The 15353-nt window shown below is 40.7% G+C and overlaps 1 protein-coding gene across 10 annotated transcripts in view; it reads right to left on the bottom strand.

The window, feature by feature from the left end:
* Positions 1-15353, bottom strand: part of TENM1 (teneurin transmembrane protein 1) — a 3105198-nt gene that overhangs the window by 79778 nt on the left and 3010067 nt on the right. For all 10 annotated transcript variants that reach the window (XM_074277949.1, XM_074277947.1, XM_074277946.1 and 7 more), the window contains one exon: positions 6209-6352. In XM_074277949.1, coding sequence (XP_074134050.1) covers positions 6209-6352 — 144 coding nt within the window. The remainder of the gene's footprint in view (positions 1-6208; positions 6353-15353) is intronic.

Below are 15353 nucleotides of genomic sequence, written 5' to 3'. Positions count from 1 at the left end.
TTTTCAGATGTCTTGTATAAGGCCAATTAAGGAGAATTTCATCTTGAGCTAGTGATAATGACCCAAGCCTAAGGTCACAGGTTTGCTTGAGTTACCCCAACTTGACTCAGTGGAAAGTTCAACTGTGGAAGAACTTCCTCGCCTTTGGGAGCACTAAAATCCTTTACACTTAAGGATGCCTTAGGCCATTCAGCATTTGGAATCAAACCTACAAGAGTTTGGGCTATCTCAGTGCTAAGGGGCCTGCTTGTTGACACTTGCATCTTCTTTAGGACCGCCATAAACCTCACTTCACAACATAAGCAGAAGAAGGAAACGTGAGGCTGGAGACAGAGGACTTGGCTTACATCCTAGGCCTGTCTCTTACTTCCTATGTGACCTTGGATTAGTCAGTCTCCTCCTCTGAAATATGGCTAGAAGACAGTGGGGATGTGAGGACCATTGGTCTGTGTGAAAGAAAAGTTTCAGAAATTTCAGAGAGCTATAAGAGTGAACTCAGAAGTTTTGTGAAATTGGGAAAAAAATGAAAAGGTTCACATGACTTTCAGTTGTAGAATTTGCTCCTGGTGTCGGATCAACATGGGAAGGTCAGTTGCAACTTGAGATTTGATATATCAAGAATTTAAAAATTCAAGACACTTTCATGATGTAAATGAGCTTGTCTGTGGGAAGGAGTCAGACTAATATTTTCAGGTAAAATGAGAAGTTGGCAAAAATCATTATTGTCACAATTTAGATACTAAGGATAAAGCGTAGATTTAAAAGAGGGAAATTTGGCTTTGAAATAATCCCAAAAGGAGCACTGTCCACCACTGTTTGAATTTAAATGCCTATCAATGGCTTGTTGCATATAGACTCAAGTTCCTTGTCTTTCTCCATATTGGGTTTCTGGATGAATCGGTCATAGGCTGTTTACCTTGGGATACAGATGTTACAAAATTTAGACCCCTGCACTCAGACAACAGTCCCACGTGACTTCTCTCTTTCCCCCCACATCTGGGTGTGGCAAGTTGGGGGTTCCCTTCTGCAGTGGCCTTTTGTCTTAGAAAGTCTGTTTCATGTTGTCTTTTTTTTTTTTTTTTTTGCTTAAAGATGGTCTCAGAGGACAAGAGCACCTGACTTTATTGGGGTTTCCCCCCCTTTTTGAGGACTGTGCAGTTAAGAACCTTTGGTTCATCTTAGCCACCAGGGTACTCCAAAGCACTTCAGAGAAAGAACAGCTCAACCAGGCAACCAGGCTCTGGGAAAGATCTGCTTCTTATTCTCTCCCATCTTCCCAGACACAATGTTGCTGTAAGTTGCAGCATCAGAACACGTGTGTATTTCCCTATCATGACCTGCAGTTTTATATATCTTCCTTCCATGCCTACTTTTGTGAGGTGTGTGTGTGTGTGTGTGTGTGTGTGTGTGTGTGTGTGTGTGTGTAAGAGAGAGAGACAGAGACACACACACATACAGATAGAGACAGAGATAGAGACACAGAGAGACTTATTGTAAATTTCTCATATAAAAGTGATTAGGCTAATTTTCACCTTGATCAACAATGATTTGCATATTTGAGCTAAAATTTCTCCATTATGATCAAGGTATACCTTGTATTATATTTACTTAGTCAATTTAAACTTCTTTTTTCTAAGCCTTGTGAGGATGTAATGTGTTGGGAAGAATCTGGTAAAACACGACTGCCAACATGAAAAACTTCCAAGTTGAGAAAACTCTTGAAAGATGTTTCCACCTGTTGCCATGAACAGTTAAAATGTGGAGAAAATGAATGCGGTCAGTTGTATCTTCCTGAGTTCCCACAGGTATAGCGACAGAATTGTCATCTTGCTGGATATGAGTCATCTTCTGTTTTTGGCCATGCACTTAGGCTATATGTACTTGCGCAAATCGGGAAAGAACTCCGAATAACTGAGGTGGAAAATTTAAGTTATAATCTCCAAAGTGGAAAGTGAATTGCCCTGATACTTGCATCTTTGGTCTCCAGACCCCCAAATAAGTAAAATTCAACAGACAGTCGTGAGATTTGAAAACATTGCTGCTAGTTCCTATGACTAATGGATAAAGATGATTTAGATTTTTGGCTTTCTCTATAGCTCTGAATAGGTTACTCTTTTTTTTTCTCTTTGAACAAACCATAGACAAGTCAACTTTTCTGCTCTGGCTTTTTTGAGATTCATTTTAAATAATGTAGTTTTAGGAAACTACAATGAGGCAAGAATCCCTGGCCCAAAAGCCATTGGCCCTGCCCCATTGAGCTTCTGTGTGGGTCCCCTGACTTGCTTTTCATCTATGACAGGCCTTTCTGGTTTGATTGTCCATTTTGGTGATCATTCATCACTTGGACACACAGCACCCCTTTTATTCATTTGCTGACCAGTTTCAAGGGCCTCTTTTGATCTGAACAGAGATTCTTTGGGAAATAGAGGAAGAAATTCCAAATAAAGGCAGACCCTAGAAAAATAAATTGCATCAATTCCCTTGTGTAAGACCCTAGTTTTTGTCTTGAGCATCTGAGCAAGGAGCGAGGAGAAGAAAAAAGCCTCATAGTCTTGCTGCATTAGTTTTGATGAATAAAGTACACACACGCAGGCCTGCTTTGAAATACAGAGGTGACTTGTAAATGATTCCCAAACAACAGAACAAAATTAGCAAAGGATAGAAAAACTAACTAATTATAACGGCATGCAGGTCAGAAAAGGTTTGGACCACAGTGAAGCAAGATACCGTGCCCAGATTGGAAGAGCGGTTTTTTCCCCCATAGAAAGGGATAAAAAAGTCAGTGCCCTTGGAAGTCCGACTGTTTTTCATACTTGATGATGCAGTAAGCAAAAGAAAATCCCTTTTTAAGGTCTGAGTGTGAGGCATATATGCCTCTAAAACACTTTGTAAACTTGGAAGCACAGCATTAATGTCAGATATTATTATAGTTCCTTTATATCCATTTTCCTTCCCTTGATTGAAAAATTACTTTTATTATTATACGGTTATAAGCCTAGGGGACCCTCCAGATGAATGAGTGTCTGTAATAAGCAGACTTAAACGAGGAGTTGGTTGTGCCCCATTCAAGGGCACAAAATCAGAGGTAAAGGAAGAATGATTCTATATTGTTGCCTTTGAGAACTCCAAGGTAAGAAAATAGAACCTAGTGGGTATCTCTTGAAAACAACATGGATCCCAAGAGTGGGGTGGATGGGTGGGACATGAATCGGGCTACCTGACAGCTAGGTATCATAGCTGATAGAGTATGGGTCTTGGAGTCACAAAATCCTGAGTTTGAATCCTTTTAGCTCTACAACCCGGGGTGAGTCAGCTCTCGTAGCCTCAGTTTCCTTACTCGTAAAATCGGGCTAATAAAACCCACTACCTAAGAGGAATGTTGTGAGGGCAATGTGATACCCTACGTAGAAACCTTAGTAAACCTGAAGGCATTACATAAATGCTAGATTGTATATTTAGACCATAATGAAAATGTGAACTTGGAATAGTCATTTTACTCTCAAACAACTGACTTGTGCCAAGGTGAACTTGATGATGTGTCTTCAAGGAACCTGAATGCAAATAAGAGATTCTGCGACCCTTTCAGTGTCCTGGATAGCATAGTTTCATGGCAGTATGGTTGAAGGATCTCACTTATTGATTGAAGTTTCTAATTGTTTTCAGCTTTATCTATACTGTTATTGTTTCACTCCTAATAATTTATCTCTTTAATATGTGGTTTAGCTATCATAATGCGATGTGTTGTACATGAATGAGGTGTGGGTGTATAACATATATTGGATTGCTTGCCACCTAGGGGAGGGGGGGAGGGGAAAGAGGTGAAAATTTGGAATACAAGGCCATGCGAGGGTCAATGTTGAAAAATTATCCGTCCATATGTTTTGAAAATAAAAAGCTTTAATTAAAAAAATGAAAATAAAATGAATGAGACATGGGTCTGGAAGCTTAGGAAGAGAATCAAGGAGCCAGAAACTGGTCAAGTGTGAGAGCACACAGGCTTTGGAGTCAGAGGGCCTGCCTTGCAGTCCTGATTCTGTTGTGTACTTCCTGTGGGACTTTGATTAAGTCATATACCTTCCCTGGCCTCCACTTCCTCATGTGCAAAATGAGGGGGCTGGATGAGATGGCTTTCGAGGGAGCCAGATAGTTCTCCATCACTCTGTTCATTTGTGTGACTTAAGAGTTTAATAGGTACAAAGGATGGCTAGCCTGCTGATTGCAGAATGCTAAACCAAAGCTGCAAACCAATAGACGCCTGACACATATGGATGCAGAGTAGTTCACTAACAACATAATGCTTCTGTTTATACTTTAATAAGCCCGGCAATATTGTTAAGAGTTGAACTTCCTTTGTGAGGCTAATTGGACACATTGCCATTGGACTATCGGACTACCATCCTACTTTGATCTCACAATTACACTAGATCAGAAATCTGATGAGGAGATTCATCATATTGCCACTGGAAATGATTACTGCCACGATGGCCATGTCGCCCACTTGGAAGGACCCCGTAAGTTATGCTGAAATTGTAATCGTGGTTCTGAGCAGGACATTTAAGCATAGCCTCTTTCCGAGCCTAGGAGCAGTGGCAAGTATTGGAGAAGCAGCCTCAGGAAAGTTTTCTAACCTGACCATTTCTAACCTGACTCGCCTGACCATTAAATCCCTTGTGTAGTATGAAAACATATTATACGAATATCGGTTCAAGAGCTAAGGATCACCTAGGATCAAAAGAGGGCTAAAATAAATCAGACTCACAAGAGGATAGAAAGTCAGTCTCAATTTTTTCAAGATATTTGGTACAACACAATTTATGTTACTATGGAAGTGTCCCAAACCTCTTTTCCTCCTTTCACAGAAAGTTCCTACAGGCTCTGACAAAGATACTTAGCTACTCAGCGATGCTCTTTTGTTCTGTTAGATGACTGGTATAGGCAGAGAAGAAGAAAATCTTTGCTAAGCCAGACTGAACATTTCAAATATTTATCTATTATGGTAATCCAGAGCAGCAGGAATAAAGAGGTAGGATATTGTTAGTCCCTAATAATAACTCCACATTTTCAGATTTTCAGAATTGTTTTTCTTCTCCACCGCTATGTATCCTCTGGGTGGATTTCTGGATGACATTATCCCAATTCCCTCGAACCTGAAGATGATTCTTGTCTCTTCCTGAAGGGGTCAGTTTTTGGCAATGTCCAGCCTAACTGTACTGACGGGCTATTTGCCCCAGATAAATGGACTTGTCACGAGTGGGACCGTGAATGGCACTGGCAGCCACTACTGTGCCAATGAAAAGCAAATCCTTACTTTTTCTACTTCCCCCACAGGCCAATATAGTCTTGAGATGTGAATCTGGGCCACCAAAAGGGCAGACTGAGAAGTCAGATAACTGGCGCATGACTCCCCCTCAGAGGAACACATTCTATGTGGGTCCTATTTATGTTCCTTATTTTAGATGTTTTCGTTCCTTAACCTTTGCTTTTCTGCTTGGGTTTCTGTTTCTTATAAATTAGCTTCTCCCAAGCTAATTTATATATTTATATATAATTTATATATATATATATAATATATATATGACATATTATATATATATAATATATATTATATATTTATAATATATATAATTTATATTTATAATATAACTGGCCAGAGAAGACATGTATGGCACCTCCTAACCAAGTGCCTTCCCTTTTTTCTGATGTCCTGTAGAAGACTTTCATCCCGTTCTAGGGAAGATTTCATCCTCAAAGAGGTCCGGGTTCACAGGTCAGGCTTTGTTCCCCCAATTTTAGGGATTTACTCTTAGGAAAATAAACCGTCAAATGTCCCAGTAGTGCATAAACTGCTCCTGGGGTGAGGTGCTCGAGTTCCTCAGCATTTAGGCTAGTGTTCTCCATCGCCAAAGAGTTATTCCCAGTTGTTTATCATGTCATTTTGCCCCTGCATTTCTAAGGCTTAGTGTGGCCTACTGTGCCCCTAGCTATCAGGGACTATTTGGGTGCTGGCTTGAGACCTCTCTCTCATGACTGATGGGACTATTGGTTGATTTTTCTCCTGTAGTCTACTTGCTTTATTTACATACACCATGAGGCTCTCACACACTTGCTTCTTGTTCCTTTCATTGGGAACCCACGTACCGATTGCCTTATACATCACATTACCAAAAGCCTCAACACAAAACAAGCCAATTGGGGTCGCCATACTCACCGCTTTGGGGATTCAGAACATGATGCTTATTCAAGGACCAGCCTCCGAGATTCGAAGCATCCATCTCAAAGCCTTGTAAAACAACTGTCCTTCTCTCCCAGAGAATAAAGTCGGGACAGGTTTCATACTCATATCCCACTGATACTGTAAAAAAAGATAGTTTGTTACATGTTAACAATTTGCTTCCATTGTTTCATTTTCTAGCAAGCAAGATTCCATAGCTGCCCTGTGTTCGGATCCGGTCAATGACTATGATACAGTAGGATGCGAATATATCCACGCCCACCACTCCATGGCACATAATACCAGTCATGGTCAGGGTTCAATGAACAAACTGGAAAATAAGGGGCCATTTAAAACTCTGTACCTATTATGCTTACAGGATTCAGCCTAGTTCTCCTACTCCTGGAGAGGAGGAATTCAGGGAAAAGCAAAGACCAAATTGTGGGCGTACTGGAGGGGGAATCTGGTACTTCAGGAAAACAGGGCTGATTCTTTGACACTTGCCCTTGCCCAAATGAAATTTCCCCATGCAATGAGTAACTTCAGTTTCCTGCACGTAGCTAACCAAAGGGCTCTCATCCAATGTCCATTTGGAGACCGCTCCAATGAAACACAGATGTTGTATATTCAAGTTGAAACACTGGTGTGCCATCGAGATAGGAAGTGGGTAATATGGTGCCTTGAATGTCTACAAGAACGAGAGCGGGATTCACATAACTCAGAAAGATAAGGTTCTTCTTCTTAGGGTCCCCTTTGGGAAACTTGCTTTTAGAGCCTTCCTGCCAAAGCCCTGAATTTCAGCCTCCCAAATTCAAAGCTGCTCATATCCACTGAGTGTTGCACAACGTTGGCTTATCACACACTCCGTACCCGGCAGCTGTCTTCCCTGCCCCTTGCAGTCTCACATAGCCCCTACTTGTGCTCTGCTATTGTTTTTGTAGAGCAACTTCTTCCCCATTGGCAGATGTCCCCAGAGAATCCAATCCCTTCATTTATCACTCTGTTATGCAAACTGGGCATAAAGGCCAACTCTAACAAGGGCCAGTACAACATGGTTGGGAAGTGAAAATTCAATCAAAGTGCTTTGTGTTTTTTGGCTTCGGGCGGCAGGAAAAAAGATGGTTGGTTGGGTAAAAAGGAGTTTAGGGGGAGCTGGACTGCAGACAAGCCAAACCACGTCTAGAATTACAAACACAAAGCTCGCCATTATCAACATGGGGTTTATTCACATAGTGGATTATCAGGGGTCCGTTTTAAGCTCTTATTGTTTTCCCTTTGCCACCTAGTATGCACAGAGGACACTGGTTTCCTCCCTCCCCCAAAGTGTCCCCCAATCAGTTGTTAATGCTTAGGGAACAGGAACTTGGTTTTATATTAGTCCCAACCAAACATAATTAAGAAGAGAAAACAGCTGGAAAAAATCTACATAATGCATTCCATGTCAATAACATTCTCTTCTAATGTCTCCTTGTGGCGTGGAGGTGACCCTGGAAATTCGATGGCTAAGCCAGCAGAGTGCCAAGCTCAAACCCAGCTGGAGAGGATGGGTCATGCACGTGTTGTCTAAAGACTGGCCCAGCTACAATGCCCGCCATCCAAAGGAGGGGGTGGAGGGAAGGAGGGGAAAAACTCGGAACAGAAGGGAGTACAAGGGATAATGGTGTAAAAAAAAATTACCTATGCATATGTACTGCCAAAGAAAATGTTATAATTATAAAAATTAATAATAAAAAAAAGATATGGAAGCTTGAATGCATGACGGTCACAATATCAGAGTACATACCTTGAATTTCTTTCTGTTGTATGAGCATTATGATTCAAAAAAGGTATCAAAAAGTGTTTAAAAAAAAGACTGGCCCAGCTACATGAAGACAACCCGAACCTGAAAGGCCTGTCTCTTGGTACTGGTCCATCTAAAAAGACCCAAAAGGGTTCGGAACCATTTTAGTGAAATGGGCACCTTCTTGATTGTGAGCAAATGACTTTGACACTGTCCACTCCATTCTGATATAGTGAAAAAAATTACTAAAATTTAGGGCCAGGAGGGACCTTTGAGGCAACCCAGTCCTAGCTTCCACCCAACACAGCAATCCTGTCTCCAGGGGGAAGGGAAGGAATAAACATATCACTTATTCCATGTCAGGCACTAAACTAAGCACTTGACAAATATCTCATTTGATCCTCTAAAACTTTCAGTGATGGGGGAGCTCACTACTTCCTAAGGTAATTTGTTTCACTATCAGACCGATTTCGTTAGAGCAGAATGAAAATATTCCTTCCTTCAACTATCAATGGGATTAATTTGGTTTTTGGCAGTTACATAAAATGAGTGACACTCATATATCTGAGGACCACAATCTCACGTTCCTCTCCCTATCCCTTGGATTGACTTCAGTCTTTCCTCCTTCAAGCTAAGATAACAAAAAAATTTCAGTGCTAAGCTAAGTGTTGCTAGGGAAAGGCCCCTGCACTGAAGGTTCTCTCTTTTCTGAGATCCTTCATTTTTTTCTTTTGATCTGCATGTAATATATTCACGTTGGGGTCAAACGCTAGACATGACTTTTTGTGCTGAAATAATTCCTGGGTAGGTAATGGTAATGAGGATGTTTCAGGACATCTTGGTGTTTCTCACTTCCCGGTGATTTCGAACCCTTCACGCCTACACTTCCACCATTCACCATATCCCTCTTCCACCAGAACCTGGACTTTTACCCTTGAGTATCTGGAGGTGCCTTTTTCCAACAGAATATCATCTCCTTGAGGGCAAGACCAAGGTCTTGCTTATATTTGTGTCCCCAGTGCTTAGCAGAATGCCTGGCATGTAATAGCTTATTAATAATTGTATTTATTATATAATATTATATTAATTATTAAAATATAACAATAGAGGACTATAATAATGTTAATAATAGAATAATGAAAAAATTATGATTTATTAATTAATTATTAATAAATGCTTTTTCATTCATTCATTCATTTTTGGCAACATCTAAAAGACTTCTTTAATAAAGAAGCTCCAAAATAATGGTAACTTTCCTGTAATTCATCTCCTCTTCCCCCTCCCCACTTCCCAGCATTCTTGATGGTTGTTGGCTCTTGGCCTGGACACAGTACAGCCAAAGATAAAGTCCTTGAAGGAAGATGCTGCTTTATTCTGTCTTTATATCCACAGGACCTTGCACACAAGAAGTTGCTTAATGAGTACTTCTTGATTGATGGATTGACTAAAAGATCTGTGATTAATTTTCTAAAAAGGGGCTGTTTTGTTTTGCAAATGAATGGTGTGACTCTGCGATCTTGGGTGCTATGATAGTATTCTTTTATCCTAAGTAACAACTAAATGCCTTCTCAATTCCATGGCAGAGGAAATCAACTCATAAGAGGTATAAGGCGTATATATGAGGGTTTCCCCTTTCCTCATATCCTCTCTCAGAATTGCTCTCTAGCCCCAAACAAAAGAGTGCATTAACTGCAAAGCTCACAATTCGATTACTTTTCCCCCAGCCACAGCAAATATCAGCGAGGCAGCCACTTAATAAAGGATCTCTAATTTTTATTAGATTTATTTTCTCTCAAGGAGGCCCTGTGAGCTAATAACATAATTTATAGTGAAAGTTATCCAAGGTTCCAATCGACTTGAAGGGATGTTTGGGGATGTGGCTCAGAGGAACAAGGCAGAGTTTTTTTCTTGATGGACAGCAGGCAGGAAGAGACAGGGGTCCACTCAGAGAAGGAGGCTAACTCTCTTAAAGTCAATAAGTAGCAAGTTTATGTTCCCTCTCCCCATGAACCAGGCCGCATTAAACTAAACATCTTGGCTTTGCAGTATTTGATGAAAAGAAAATCATGGTGATTTTGCTGAGTGTGCCCCCAATGGCTTTCCGCCAGCTCTGGTGACAGCTCAGCCTGGGGCTTAAAAACAAAGGCAGAATGGAAATGGGCCGAGTGGCCATTACTATTTTATGGAAGACCGATTATGCATTTTATTTGAACTCCAGCACACCAAGGAAGTGGCTGTTGGGGGAAAAATGGGAATGGAGGCTCACGTGCTTCCTGATCTGGCCAAACTGGGCTACTCACAATCCCTACCACCTGTGATCTTCTATGGCCCCATTTTTGCTCATAGCACTATCTGTGAATAGAATCATCATTCCCAAGCCCTCTGTCTATAAAATACCTATTCATCCTTTAAAGCTCCTTCTTATAAAGTTCTTCGATTGCCTTAGTTGGCAATGATCTTTCCTGTTAAGGCTCCACATAGCACTTCAGGTTTCTCGGATTAGCTCTCCAATGGAGGAAACTGAGGAAAGATACAGGCTCTCACTTTCAAGAAGAGAGTAGGAGGGATTTTGTAGTGACCAGTTACGAAGGTGTGTGATGACTCATTTTATTTTGGTTGTGTGTGTGTGTGTGTGTGTGTGTGTGTGTGTGTGTGTGTGTGTGTGTTTTAGCATGACCAATGAGCTGTTACTAATGCTCAAAGTTCAAGAGGATCTCTCTCTTAGAAGAGGAAGCAAATGGGCTAGAGGAACTTTTCTTCACTTTCCAGGTTATAAAGGGAAAAAAACACATTCCCTAACACGCTGAGAACAACAATGAAAGAAACGTTTCAATACAAAAATGAGAAAAAAGGATCTAAGAATCGAAAAGAAATACTGATCTCTTAGGAGATTAGAGAATGGGAAAATGGGTCCATAAGGAAAAGAGAAGAAATCTGACTAACTGAAAACTTAAAGTCAAGAAACAGATTACGAGCCTTTCTCTAATGAGGAAGAAGTGGCTACTTGCCTTCTAGTGAAGACTATGGATCTCCAGGGGCTGTTGGAGAGAAGTCAATCAGTAAGGATCAAAAGAAGAAGAGACAAAATGGAGGTTTGGGACTTTGTGTTGAGAGATATGAATGTAGCCATTGGTCAACTTCAAACAATAGCAAGTTCTCCTTGCTTTATTTTTAAGGTCTGCATCCAAGATGAGACAAAGAACATCCTGAATGACTAGGGTCTTTTATAGCTTTACACAACACTATTTCCCTTTCCTCAGTATAATTACTTCTCTTGGGAACTTTCAGAATTTTTTTTTCTGAGAGCTTCCCTGGCATGGGATAATAGTAGCTGCTTCTCCCAACTCCCTTGAACTTTTGGAAGAGCCTCAATTTTTTGTCTTAGCTTCACATATTAAGTACTCCTTTTTCTTTTCTTCCTCTTCTATAGACATCTTCCATCTTCTAACCTCATGATACTGGTCAAGATTTCCCTCTGCCTCTTTGCTTCCCCTGTTTTCCTTGCTTTTTTTTTAACCAACCTACTCAGCCATCTTCCCAGAATCCTCTCCCTCCTTTTTATAAATTTTAATATTTAAGGAACACTTCATCATTATACGTCATTATTACTGATCATCTTGAGACTGGAGAGATTGTCTTCAAGGCCCCTATCTCCTCTTCTAGGATGGAGACCCTCCTATACTTTGAAAAGAGGCAGCAGACATTTGGTTGTGGCAGAAAGATGGATATTGGATACACTATGAAGACCTCTGCAAAGTTCTTCCATTTCATCCACCCCCCAGATCTCTCTACTTGTTTGAAATGCGATGCTAAATCCTTTGTCTTTCTTGCTAGGATGAACAATGAAGAAGAGTGGAGGTACCATGCAGGTGAGAGACTTCAAAATCCAGTTCTATTGCCCTCCTCACAGTTATCCAAAAGTGATCTGAGAGTCCCTGTGAACAAACTCTCTGCTATCTTGATGAATTCAAAAAATATTTAAAAACAACTTTTGTCATGAGAATTTACCAAATGCAGGTATACATTTCTCCTTCCAAGAGGAGCCTCTAAAAAGAATATCCAATATTTATTCCTTTTTTATACAGATTGAGAAAGAATCACATATGGGTAACAGAAAGAAGAAAAACATGGCGAGAAAACTATTGGAAGGGAGGTTTTGATTTAGAGACCATACTCTTATGGATGATAGGCCACTAAAGATTTCCACATTTCTCTTGCAGTTTGTGTGGGTAAAACTTGGGAAGACAACATTGCAAGTGGACACAATGTGGATATTCTTCCTGCCTTTTCCTGATTTGACAAGACTCCAATCCTCCAGAAGGCATATTATATCCATATTACCCAGCATTCACATTCCGCCATTTCCTTCTTTAGCTGGAAGTTTTTGCCTCTTCTTTTGGCAGGAGAATTCTTTTCTTCTAAGATAGAAACTGAGATTGTGCCCTGGGACTTGATGCATCACTGTCTTTGTGACTCAATGATTTCCCTCATGTGGGAATAAGAGAACATTTTCCTCTGTATTTCAAGAAACACTTCCAACCTGGGGGGGGGGGTTAAAGTTGAGGGGAAGCAGACTGAATATCCTGGAAGGATTTCAGAAGTCCAGTGATAGAGGAGTCCGAAGGCAAGGCAGGCAGGGAGTTGGCTAGTAGTCAGGGGAGCTGTATCAAAGGGGAGGAGAAATGGGGAAGTCATTCTAGGGACTTACTGCAGTTCAAAAACCATGAGATGAATTTAACTGCACAAACAGGGATTAACTGAGGACGCAGCCACAGCTCAGAAATGTTTTGGAAATAAGAGGCCATTCCAAATTGGACTTCAGAACCCAGAGTTTAAAGGGAAGAAAAAGGGTGAAGGGGCTACTGGAAGAAGCGCATGTGATACCTTACATCAAGCAAGAGTTACCTAAAGGTGGACTTGGCCGATTCCTTTTGTTCAGCAAAACAACTATTTGGTCGTATGTGTGTGTGTGTGTGTGTGTGTGTGTGTGTGTGTGTGTGTGTGTGTATATATATATATATATATATATATATATATATATATATATATATATACACACATATATATAAACACATATAAATTGTATTTAATTTATACTCTAACATATGTAACATGTATTGGTCCATCTGCCATCTGGGGGAGGGGGAAGGAGGGGAAAAATTGGAGCAAAAGGTTTGGCAATTGTCAGTGTTGTAAAATTACCCATGCATATATCTGGTAAATAAAAACTATTAAAAAAAAAGATGGACTTGGGTGACTAGGAATGTCATGGGGGAAGGGTAGGATTTAGTAGTACTACGTCCTTCACATTTTGAGCACTGGATCAATTGCTGACTATCCATCATGTGCATCAGTGGGGCACTGGATTTGACTACTGCAGGGATTTAGCTGGTGTTTCTTAAATGGTGGAGAGGGTTGGTAGATTCACCTTAGGGGGGCCCTCTGAAAGCAAAATATTGGGGCGCCTAGCTGGGGATGGCTTTAAGTAGGTCACGTTACAAAAAAACCCAACAACACAGCAGATGCTATTTTTGTGTAAGATGTACATTTGGCTGAAGGGAAATTTATCACCACTAGGGCATCTTCTTTAGGAATATTTTGTGTGCATAAAGTAACTGGAGCTTTTCTGCTTCTTCCTATAAAGACTAGCTCCCGTTCTCTCTCATGCAGTTGAAGCAGGCTCCTGTGTGCAACGAACCCTTTGGAAAGGGGTCATCACTGAAGCTGCCAGTGCTCCTTCTTGCCAAAGAACCGTTCTAAAGAATTCTTCAATTGTTGTTGCCAATAACCTTGAAGAATAATAGAATTGTTTAGAGCAGCGGCACTAAAAGTAGATGGCTGATTTCCTGAACTTCCAAGACTCCGAACGGCTGCAATTTAATTTAATTAAAAGGAAGTCTGTGCAGAATGTATTATTACATATTGATAATGTACCCGGACCCAGGGAATTATTTTGACAAAATTCGCATAATGGATGCAGATCAGAGCCCCTGAGTAAGCCCCTTTGTCTAACTCAGTAAGGCTGCATGCGGATTCCAACAGCAGGGCTAACTAAACAATTAAACCTTCTTTACATTGTTTTGTAAGCAGCGAAGGAACTAAATGAAACAAAATTATTTCCCAATATCATGCCTTAATTAAAGACAAGGAAGATAAAACTGGGCAAATTCTGCTCTGTAAATAAGTGCTTATTTACATGCAATTCTGAGATAGGGAGCCATGTTTGAGCATCACATAGGTTTCTAGCTAGACCAATTTAGAGAAATGGAGGAGCAAGAGCACTGCTTGTCATGGAGTCAGAAAAGCTTTGACTCTAACTCGTTAGATGACCCTTGATGGGGGAGAGTGCAACAACTAAACCTGAGTTTTATTACCTGAAAAATGAGAGCGTCAGGTCTTTCCTGTTGAAAAACCCTACGGCATCTAAGACCCAAAGCGATGACCTTAGACTGTGTTTTGTGACTTTTAGGTAGGATTTTAGTCCTCATCTTAATTGATGCATATTGATCTTATTACTGATCAATCAACCATTAGAATCACTGTTTGGAAACATACTTGATCACAGTGATACTTGTAGTTTGCCTTTCGATAGCCTGTACAGTGCTGCTAATTCCAATTTCTAGGATTTTAGAATCCTAGGTCTAGAGATGGAAGGGAGCTCATATGTCAGGTTGGAGTCAGTCTCTGTGTAGCTGAACTTCTAACTGAAAAGGAAGGGGGTGGGTTTGAATGCCCTTAGGCTCTGTTCAAATGGCAAAGCATCTGATGCTGATTCCATTCCAGCAGAAATCTAGAAGGCAGGGGTTCTACTGCTCATACGAAAGCAAATTGAAATCTAAGTAATCTGGTAAGAAGGGGTTATCCCCTAGGAGTTCAAGGATTGCTCCATTGTTTATCTCTATAAAGAAAAAGGAAATAGATTGTTCTGTGATAGTCAGAGATGGGAGGGCTCTCTTTTAATTGTTGGCAAGATTCTCACTAGTTTTCCCTAATAAAAATAGACTGCATCTACCTGAGAGTCGGTGTGACTTCAGAAAGGGTCGAGGAACAATGATGTGGTGCTCCCTGCCTGACAACTCCAGGAGAAATGCAAGGAGCAGAACGGAGGTCGGTGTACAACTTGCATTGATCTAAGTAAGGCCTCTGATACTTTCACAGTTGTAAAGTCTTATGGAGGATTATGGCAAAATGTTGTCGCTTGGAGAAGTTCATCAGTATCGTATGTCATTTCCACAATAGCACGCTTGCTTGGGTTTTGGATAATGGATGATGCTCTCGAGTTTTCTCAGTCACCAATGACATGAAGCGGGGGAGTGTGCTTGCTCCCATACTCTTTAACATGATGTTTTCAGCAAGGTGGTC

This window comes from Sminthopsis crassicaudata, chromosome X (assembly GCF_048593235.1).
Source record: "Sminthopsis crassicaudata isolate SCR6 chromosome X, ASM4859323v1, whole genome shotgun sequence".
Taxonomy (NCBI): domain Eukaryota; kingdom Metazoa; phylum Chordata; class Mammalia; order Dasyuromorphia; family Dasyuridae; genus Sminthopsis; species Sminthopsis crassicaudata.
Note: the sequence above shows the minus strand (reverse complement) of the source record. Positions and strands in the feature narration are given on the sequence as shown.